At 46.5% G+C, this 10,703-nt stretch overlaps 1 protein-coding gene across 1 annotated transcript in view; it reads right to left on the minus strand.

Moving 5' to 3' along the window:
• Positions 1-10,206, minus strand: part of ERICH3 (glutamate rich 3) — a gene marked incomplete at both ends in the record, with an annotated part of 30,572 nt that extends 20,366 nt beyond the window's left edge. Inside the window, 9 exons of the mRNA XM_082484081.1 lie at positions 148-334; positions 1,800-1,980; positions 2,599-2,817; positions 4,086-4,241; positions 5,462-5,590; positions 7,398-7,469; positions 8,079-8,204; positions 9,614-9,707; positions 10,046-10,206. Coding sequence (XP_082340207.1) covers positions 148-334; positions 1,800-1,980; positions 2,599-2,817; positions 4,086-4,241; positions 5,462-5,590; positions 7,398-7,469; positions 8,079-8,204; positions 9,614-9,707; positions 10,046-10,206 — 1,325 coding nt within the window. The remainder of the gene's footprint in view (positions 1-147; positions 335-1,799; positions 1,981-2,598; positions 2,818-4,085; positions 4,242-5,461; positions 5,591-7,397; positions 7,470-8,078; positions 8,205-9,613; positions 9,708-10,045) is intronic.
• Between the last annotated feature and the right edge of the window lie 497 nt (positions 10,207-10,703).

The raw sequence follows: 10,703 nt of genomic DNA on the forward strand, positions 1-10,703 counted from the left end.
CAGGTGTACCACCCCACACCTATTCCTCCCTGCTCGGCTGCGGAGGAAGAGCTGCCTGACAAACTGACAGATCCAGCGCAAACACTGCCCACAGGGTGGCGGGTGGGCTGCTACGTCCTTGTGAGCAAAGCGTATTTGTCTCCATACCTGTAGCAAGGAGATGCTCCCTCCACACCGAGAAACCCGAAGTGTCCGTGTCTGCCTCCCAGCCTGGAACGCTTCTGATGTTTGTACTCACAGCAACAGCTCAACCTGTCCACTTGCATCCCGTTGAGAAAAAAGGTGAGGCTGAATGGGAAACCATGGTGCCTCTTCGAGACGAACTGAAAGGTCTCTGTAATCACAGAAAGGAGAGGGTTCAAAGGAAAAGGTTATGCTTTACTGTCAGCCTATTGCAATTGTACCTCATCTGCATCACCTCCAAAGCACCCAGCCCTCTGAGGTCAGGTACTTTGGCTCTCACCTGTTAATAAGTTGGTAAAACTCCTCCTCCTTCCCACACAACATCGTTGTCTCTTTCCGACCCAGGAGTTCCACACTGGACACCCCCGTGACCAGCTAACACATCGGCAGCGTGGCACTCACTGCTACAGCGGAACAGGGACTAGAGAGTCCGTCTCAAAATAATTAACTCTGCCGCTTGCCTTACAGGAGCGCACGTTATGCACAGGTTTAGGATTCCCGGCGCGTGTCTCCGTGGCGCAGTGCAGCGGTACGTTAGAGCTCCTGCAGGGTAATGCCTTCCTCAGCACAGCACCTCGCAGGCTGCAGCCGTGCTGCAGTATTAGCAGCTCTGAGCCCACACTAATGCGGTCGTACTCAGAGCAACCCTGAGCTGCTCAAAGATGCTTTTTCTGGGGCCATTTTGGGCGACTCTGCAAGGACACCATTTGGGACCCAGACCTTAATGGCCCTGAGGAGCACCCAGCTCCGTGCCGGGGGGCACTGCGTCATACCTCCTTCACCCACAAGTCACAGTGTCCTTCCGAAGGGAACCGAGCGCGCAGCCGCAGGGAAGAACCCACGCTGAACTCCAGCAGGTTCCCTCACAGGTGAGAATGGGGCTCCACACCTCGAGGACACCTTCCGCACAGCCGGGACACGGCTGCGACAAAGGCCCTAAGCAGATGTGCGGGCGCACTGCAGCGCGCCCATAACCTCAGGGGCCAGGCTGACGGGCAGGGGCCGCTGCACCACCCTCCCAACCCCAGGGAAAAGGGGAACGCAAACGCCGTGGGTTCTGCGAGCTGGAATGAGGGGTGCGATCTGTGGGATCACTCTTCCTCATAAGTGAAAGTCTCCCAGCCATCTCCTCTTCCCAATTTCCCAGAACACAATTCGCCTTTTACTGGTGTGATGGAATCGCTGTCACGTAAAAGAGATGGGAACTGGGCTCCCACTATGTACGCTTCCTTCTGGAATAATAAGCAACATGCACTGATGTATTATTATAGCAAGTCAGAAACAGAAAACCCCTATTTAAGGACAGTTTACTGCTACGACTACTTTATTAAGCATGCATCTCTACACAGAATTCATCTAAGCTGCAGTATTTTGTTAAATCTGTTCTCTAAATTCATTCTACCCTAATCTGCAAAAGTAATTGTAACCTCACTTTCAACCATGAAACAGTAGATCCAGATTTAGTGTGGAGGCAGATGGTATAAAAATCCCTGGATGCATATATCTTGACTGAGCTCAGCTGAAACCATTTTGCTATCCCATCAGCATTTTAGCCAAAAAAAAAAAAAAAAGCCGTTGCCAGAATCAATATGAACCCTTTGACTCTTTATCCTCACCTCCTTCCAACAGCTTGCCTTTGTACACACAAAGGTTTTCTCCTCCACAATGCTGCTGATAGACTTTGATTTCATCTCTGTAATCAGCGCCATCGTGAGATAAATGCACACTTTTTCCTAGAAAGACCATGGTAACAAATGCGTTGCTGCGTAACGAGGGCTTAGGGAATCCTCCAGAATTCTGCAGCAGGAAATACACAAAAAATGCACTCAGCTTCCAACTCTAACAAAGGGTGAACACAAAGATACATATGTACACTGGAGGCTTCCACTCCTTGTCACATGCAGAAGGGCAGGAAAATATTTCGGACTGAAATCCACTGCATTGAACAGCCCAAAATTGGAGGGATCAGGTTTAAAGATCCATATCATCCCTCTCGGTCCTGGGTTCCTACAATTTCCTTCACAGGCGTCAAAACTGGCTGGAGCTATGGTGTAACAGATACAGTTTTCACACGCTGAAGGCATTTCATATATTCCTCTGCAGTTCTGGTACTAGATATGGTCAGAGATGGGATCAGATTCACGAAGACAGAAGGCTTTAAATAGGAGTTCCTATGTTTTTTTCTGTTCAAGCACCATTTTTTCCCCCCAGCTGATGAAAAACCTCAAATGTTTTAGTATACAGAGAGATGGGTGGCAGTTAAATACTTTAATAGTTACAAGTTTTCTTCCTTTCAATAATTCAGTGAATCTTTATGCAAACTAGGAACACGCCTCTTTCAGCATTAGGCGAATACATCAGTGAGGAAGGTAATATTCCTACACGTAAAGTGAGAAGTAGGCAGAGACAGCTTACCTTTGTTAAAAGTTGCTCTAAGCCATTTGGTGCAGTGGTGGGACGAAATCGTCTGCCTCTGGGCATCCCATTTCTCACTGCATTTACGCTCTTGTCCCCTTTTTGCAGGGGAGGAGGTGGCACCGGTATCATATGACTGTTAATGACAGGGAGTTGATACGGAGATACACCGGTCACATATTCCATTGAATTCATAAGTCTTAACCCACTCCTCTCCTCCTGCAAAGACATTTTAACCAGGTTAAATAGGTTACGCCGAAATAGCTACCGGGCACATTGAACTAACCGTGGTTTGACTGCTCTTTGCATTTAGTAACACGTGTACTTCTAGAACAATTCCTTGACTTGGTACTCGCAGTTTTGGTCATGAAAACATCTCTGTGCTAAACCCCTTTCTTTTAATTTGCGAAGCAAGAGGCAGAATGCTACATACAACACTGTAAACCAGGTACAACTTGCAACCCTGCAGAGCTCTGACCACGCACAGACAGAACGCTGCACAGCCCCGCAGCACTGCTGCGCGCTCTCAGCTGGCGAGCTAATTCCAAAGCAGCCAGAATCTTCCAACAGCAACATCGTTTGGCACCAATTATACAAGATGTGGTTCAAAATGCTTCTTTCCCATTTGTAGTGGAGGTTTAGTCCTCCTTCAGGGTGAAATTCAGAGAACCAGGGCCCTGACAGGCAAGACATCTCTAGAGAACAAATTCTGCAAATGGTACACGCTCTAGATCTGATTTAGCTGTTGTGTCAGTAGTGAGCATTAAAGAAACCACTTAAATCACTCATAATTTGAGTAGAAACAGATAGTGCCAGCAGAGAAAGTGTCATGACCATCACAATGCAGAGCAAATGCACGGCAGAAGGGAGCTATTCACACAGGTCACAGCCCCATTCCAAAGTCCTCCAGCCCCATGGAACTCCTAACACAAAGCCATTTACATTATGTTTTTCTAGAACAGAAGACAAGTCCAAATCTCACCTGAAAGTAACTGCGTACATATCAAGATCACATTTGGCTACTCCAAAAAGCTCTCATTCTCTGAACCCACTAGTGTGACTCAGTAAGAGGAATGGTGAAAAAAACAATTTTTTTTTGCTACTTGGCAGCTGTAGCTGAAGATGAAAACTTGTAAGACCGTTTGAAAATATTCCTGAGTAACTGGTGTTAACCAAGTGGCTGCCTCCCTCTCTACATAACAGAAAAATCTATGCAGAGGCAGAAAACTTTAGTGCAGAGAGATTTTATACTATGAAAGAGAAGTCACGACATTTTTCCTGGCTGTGACCAAGAACTGGGCATTGAGCCAATAAGAAAGTGTCTTGAAAATTAAAGAGAGGTCAAAAAGGAGAGTTTAAATAAAAGCTGATAACCATTGGGTAGGCATGTTGCCTGCAGTAGGCAGTTCTGGGAACTACAGTACTAAAGCAGTATTCTAAAGCTGTCTCTAAAATTATATTATTTTCAGGATGAAATACGGCCTCACCTCACTGGCAAACTGCTGATTATTTTCAAGTGTGTGGCACTTTTGTTTAGAGCTGGAAGCCTTTGGTATAGACCCCACTGCAGCACAGCTGCGAAGCGGCTGGAGGCGAAGCGGGCGCTGCATGTTTCCTGGAGCTGTATTTGGTCGCCAGGAAGTCTAGAAAAGCAAAAAGCAAACAGCTACAAAATCTCAGTGTATAGTTTCCAGTGCAGAGCAGCATCATAAAGAAAAGAAAAAGAAAAAAAAAAGAATAGCACTGAAGAAGATATTTGGAAGTGATGAGTGATTCTCAGGTACCTTCAGGAAATGAAATTTTCTAGCCTGCCTCTGAGGAGCCAGACCCTTTAGGCATCTCTGATTGAGCATCCAAAAACCACAGCATCCAAAATGACTCCTGGGGACAAATCTAGGTTTTCCCACTGTCTCTTCACAGTGTGGCCCTGAAGCAAACATAACGAACTCACAGAACGTGTGGCAGTGTGCTGTGTTTTGGTGACTTCAGCACATGGACAGTGAGAGAAGGCACAACAAAAGCACGCCTGTTTTTGTTCAAGACTCAGCATTTTCCTGACTTTTTAATGTCATCTTTTCCTTGTATACACTTCAGAATTAAAATGTTAAAGCCTAAAAAGACTGGTTAACCAAGTTAACGCAGCACCTTAGAAAAGGCAGGCTCCTTGGCCGGGTGCTGCTGCGACGGACGTCCACCGTTATAACCACCTACAGGTCCAGGGGCCCTCTGTATGGGAAGGAGAAGAGAAGGTCATTCAGCACTGAAAGCCTCTCTTCAGTCTGCACCAATTATTGTTATTGAAATGGAGAACCGGTTAAAAGTAGACCATATTTTGACCTTTGCCTTCAGTATCAGTACATTAACATTCCTCCTCTGCCTGTTCACAGAGAGTAAGAGGCTTCTGAGCCAGAGCTCCAAAGTACAGCCTTCCACAACGAGCTTTACTCTTACTGCACCCCTTCAGCTCTCTTTTCTGAAAGCCCTCCATTGCTTGCAGGGTTTTACAACATCCCTAAACTTACCTACAGCCACGGTATTCATTGACTTAACGTACTGACACTGGCCTAACCCTGGGCAGCAAGGCAGATAAAGGGAAAGGTTAAAGCAGATTTATCATAAGCAAAGCTATTTTTTCGTAAGTTCTGATGTGCCTCTCCTGCAACATCAGCTTCTTGAGATTTTTCTTCCATGAGACCATCCTGCAAACAGGTAATCAGCCTCAGGAGATGAAGGATGAGGCCTTAATCCGGAGCACTCAGGGCAGTCAATGCTCCAGGCTGAGCACAGGTGCCATAGGATTACACGCAGGCTTTCAGCCGTGTGTGCTTACGTTACAGAATATGCAGTATGTGGTGACACTCACCAGCTGCGAGCGACCGGCGGGTTCTCCAGCCACTAAGGAATGGAGCCCATGACGATTTCTTGGACCAAGTGGTGGATGTGGGGAGCGCATGTGGCCAGCACCTTCCACTGATCTTCTGGATTGCTCCACCTAAAAGAACAGAAATATATGTATCTGAGGTACTAAAGGCAATTAACAGCAACGTTTGAGCTTGCCTTCCATCTGCCTTTCATCGGACATTTATGACAACCAGATTGCCCAGCCCCAATGGAACACGTGGTTAAGGAAGGAAAGGAAATCAAGGGGAGGAGAGAGGGACGAGGGAAGAGATGTGTTCCCATCTCCACGTGTTCTCCCCTCTCCAGCTGCAGGCCCCCCAGATTCAATTCATCTGCCTCTTTCTGCCTATCTCCCAATGCTCGGTTTGGTTGAAGGTCTCCTTCTTTTTTAAATTAGAGTGCATCTGCCACCTCCTTGCTCTGACTGCTGCCCCTCTCCACCTTTTCTTCTCAGAAGCTCCACACCGGGCCAACTGCCCTTCTGGAAAGAGACAGCTATGTCTCTCATCCTCCCTTGCCCAGTCATCTGTCTTTCTCCTTTCCTTTTAGATCAGCCACTCAGCCAAATTCACTGAATGTATGAGGTGAGAATTAAATTACACTGCTAATTCCAGCCAGGTTCCTCTGTCCCAGTGTGGCATCACAGCAAAGACACAGATCGCATATCTGCAGGCATCTCCCTTACACTTCTCACGGGAGGAAGCAGTTTTGGTTTGTGTTCCAAAATTATCCAAGTCCAGAATCCCTTGACAGGGGGCCATAGTCGCTGCTCCCACTGTGACGACTTTCTACCAGCAGGAGTTCGGTCAGTAAATAATGCCTCTGCCATTACCATAGCGATCAGTGGTTTTCATGAAAATCTCCTCCTTTCTTTACCTGATGAATTGCTCATAAATGTATTATTTAAAATTAAAAAGATTTGACATTGGTTTTCAACTGCTCAAAGAAGCAGCTAGCTTCTCCGTGCATTCTTCTGGATGTATGCAGGCTCCCAATACAGAAATAAGATGTTCTCATTTTGGCTGAAATATACTCAACAACTTTTCCCATATGAGTCCACGTGACTTCATGGGGAGAAGAACCATTGACTTCTGTGGGATTTCCATGACTATAACAACTGCAGAATCAAGCTCTACGCACAAGACACCAGAGTGAAGACTTCCGAAACCTCTTTTCATTACTTACATGCTGGTTCTGCTAAATACCACATGGAGAGGCAAAGAGCTGAACACGTGAGCTCAGTGCCCAGCAGCAGTCAAAAGCGGATCGTGTCTAGAATTACTAGGAGAACTGCAACACGTATCTTAAATTATTCATCCAGTTCTGGTTCCCCATTTCAAAGCAGAAATAGTAGAACTAGAAAAGGTAAAAAAAATGGCAACAGCAGTGAGAAGACTGGAATGGCTCATGTAGGAAAGATTCAATACACTGAGGGTCTTCAGCTTGCAAAACTGAAGAGGAATACGAAAAAGGTATGTAAAACCACAAATGCTTTGGAAAAGGGGAACGGTTATCAACTTTTTTCATAACAAGAACAATGGAGCATCGAACAGAACTATCAGACAGCAGATACATTAATTATTGTGCAGAAATGCAAGGAAGTCCCATTTCATAAACTCATAACTGAATTCTACAACCGAGCACACTGCAGAACCAAATGAATAAGTAGATTCAGAAGGAATATGTGCATGAATGGAAGGTCCTGAACTGCTGGATAGACAAAGGAGATGGAACCTGGGGCAGGATCATCCTCTGCTTGCCTGTTTCTTGCACTTTTCCCACGAACACCAGAGACGGGACACTTGGCTCAATGAATCTCTGGCCCGACTCATGGCTGTTATTTAACACAGGGCAAAACTGCCGTGTCCCATCAGCACTCAGTAGCTCTCCAGCCTTACCTTGATTTTCTGCACCCTCTCCTTCCTCACGGAATTTTCAAGTTTCCTTTTTATTTCCAGCTGATGATGACGCTATCAATGTAAGAGAAAGAGAAACCTCATTAATGGACATTATGTGATGTCAATGAATCTAAGAACACTTGCTGCTGTTCTGCTTATCCCTCGCCTGCTCCCTGGTCCTCAGAGAGCCCTATTATAAAACTACTGTTGATTCAATCCACTTGCATTACACCCGCGTATATTAACATTGGCAAGGGAACAACTGAGCATTCGTAAAGTTGTAGGGACCAACTCCATTCTTGATACATAACAGGAACGTGCCCATATTTTGTACTCAGATAAGATATATAACCATGTTCAAACTATTGTGTTTTGATCAGAATTGTTTTAAGCAAACTAGCCCTGTGAATATCATCCCATGCTGTGACGACTGCCGAAGTGCAGTAAGTGAGCCAGGACAGCGTATGTTCTAACAACAGTACAGTTCAACAACTAGAGGCCAGTGGAGGTTTCACGTGGGGGACGTCAAGCACAAAGATTGTCCTTTTTCCCATCAGGAGAGCACCTTTCAGGGGAGTATGAGGGCACAGCTACAGAAAACAGTCTGGTACGAGGGCACAGCCCCTGGCTGTCAGTAGGGCAGTCTCTGAAAAAGCTTACACTTCCCTAGTAAACGCGTACCTCCATGTCAAGGACCTTATGAAATATGGCCCGAGCCAGGCACTCCTGCACATATCTTTGGTGATCTCTCTTCATAGCATTTAGCCGGTATTCTTTCTCAGATATTATTCTTCCACTCTTTGAGATCTGCCATAAAGAAATATAATGTAATATAAGGAGAAGACAGAATAAAGTATGTTTTCAAACAGAGTGCAATTTCCCAGAAAGACTAATTTTTCCTCCCAGTTAGCCACCACCTCTGCTTGTGCCACGGTGCTGGAACTCACCTTCCCAGCACAGAATTGTAGTTTCTTTGACCCTGTGGGCCCCATCAGCCAAACAAAGAGAGCAGGAGAGCAGCAGCCACATCTCTAACAGTTGAAGGCTCAGCCTTACTCTTCATGGGCCATCGCCCAAGCCAGTGGAGGGAAATTAAATACTTGCCTTTCTACGTGTAAGGGTTGTGTCTGCCTGTGCTAAACCGTCACACCTACGAGTGCGTAAGTATTTTTAAAAATTCTCAGCACATTCACCAAATCCTGCAGTTTTCCATTAAAGACTTTTGAAAAATAGCACTGAAGCTATTTAAACAGCTAGTAGAGTCAAAGATGCTTGGATTTCACAGTTTAAAAAAAAAACTAAGAGAATCAATGTGATTCTGTACATTTGCAAACTGAAAGATTTTGCAGAGTCAAACTCCCACAAGTAAAAAGAAACATGGAGCAAAAACATAAAAACATTCTGAATTTATCAAAACCCCTCCATGACATATCTTTCTCTGCCTGGATGTGAAATACAAGCAGATTGACAAACACTCTCCCATCACCGTAACTGTGCAGCGATACAGCGCCATTGGTGGTAACTCACTGGGCAGGAGCGCAGGGCGAAGCCAAGGCTCTCCAGTGTTTGCAGCCATCACCCACCCGCGGCAGCCACTGCTCCCGGTTTCAGGCAGACAAGTATTATGACCGCTGCATTACAGAAGGTGCAGTGGAAATGCAAGGTTGATGTTCTATGGCATATGTCCTCCACGTTGACTGTTAGCACACCGCTTCTCGTGCGGAATCATCATCCACCAGCAGCCCTCACGCTAGCATCTTCATAGCCCAGGTGGCCCTTGGGCCTCGACATCCTGAAACGCGTTCAGGGCCAGCCACGGTGCTTCCTCAGCTGTCACCAGTGTCCTCAAACCCACCTGGCACACAGAGCCAAGCTCCGAGCTCGGTTTTACCTGTCTTTCTGTCATTTTGACTCCAGTAGCGCAGCCCCATGCACCACAGCCCTGTGTCCCTGCGATATCTCGCTGACCAACGGTAGACAATAATGCAGTGGGAAACACTTGGATTAAACAAACCCACCCTCAGCCTCAGTATGATCGCGGGGCTTCAATCTGGCACAGCATAACTTCATGCATTTTGCTAGCTGGTTGAATTCTTACCAACAACAACACACACCTCTCACAAACAAACAACAGAACCATCAGTGGTTTGACTTGTGCAATGTTAAAAGAACAAAGAATTCCTTTTTTCTCAGAAAAAGAAACTTTTCAATCTCACCAGTCCCGATCTCTGAAGATGTCGTCTTATCCTGGTATTGCTGAAATATCCAACCAGGTGTTTGTCTGTAAGGCTATTGTAGGTTGCAAGAAATCTGAAATAAAATCAATACAGACGCATGTAATCCCCTTGTCAGCCAAATTATTACAGCTTAGGTCATGAAGACTTACCCAATAGCTGGTTGCACACAATGCTGTCTTGATGAATCACACCCAGCATTTTGTCAGATAAATGCCCATTAGATTATGTAGAAGCAGCACCTTTTTGCCTCTGGAAGGCTGGTATCAGAACCAAGGGACTGCTACATAAGACAGAGCAGCTCAGCGTGGAACGGCATACCCGCACCGAGGCACAGGGTCCAACAGAGCCCGGCCCTGGAAGTATTCTCCAGGACCAACTGCTGCCACAGCCTCCTCAGAGAGTGAGCCTGACCTGCGGCAGGTCAGTGTCGTGCCGCACGGCGCCTGGAGCTGGGTTCCTGGCTGGGGTCCTGACACGGACCCGGCTCCCTGCCCGCGCCACCACGGGCCCTGCTGGAAGGGCACGAGTACCCGGTGCATCGCCAGGGAGACGTCCCATGGCTCCTGCACCATGGCACACCTCCCGCCCGCATCCCCTTCCCTCTGCTGCCTCCAAACTAGTGATAGAGCCGGAGCCACGGCGTGTCTGGCAGCTTTTGCAAAGGCCTGTAAGAGCAACTTGGCTTGGGAGGGACCTCTGGAGGCCATCTAGCCCAACCTCCGGCTCCAGCCATGTCATTTATCTGACTTTACCTACGCAAAGGAATTTTCCTGTGGCTTCACTGCCAGCTCTCTGCCTTTATTGTCTGCTTCCTAACATAAAGCATGGCTTTCTTCAGCCTACGTATGTTAGCAGAAGCTGCTAGCACCAGAACATATTTTTAAGACAGGACGCTGTTTCCATAGTATTTTCACTGGCTTGAGAGTTAGCATACACCTCATTAACTTGGGTACAAATCTTTGCTCTGATGAAGACTACTTATTTGGTGTTTCAGCCAAAGCCTCCTTCAGCATCCACATTTTCATCCATTTCTTTATGGCACTTCCCCCTAAGTGACTTCAATTTCAAG

The sequence above is a fragment of the Vanellus vanellus genome, assembly GCF_965231255.1.
Source record: "Vanellus vanellus genome assembly, chromosome: 5".
In the NCBI taxonomy this organism is placed as follows: domain Eukaryota; kingdom Metazoa; phylum Chordata; class Aves; order Charadriiformes; family Charadriidae; genus Vanellus; species Vanellus vanellus.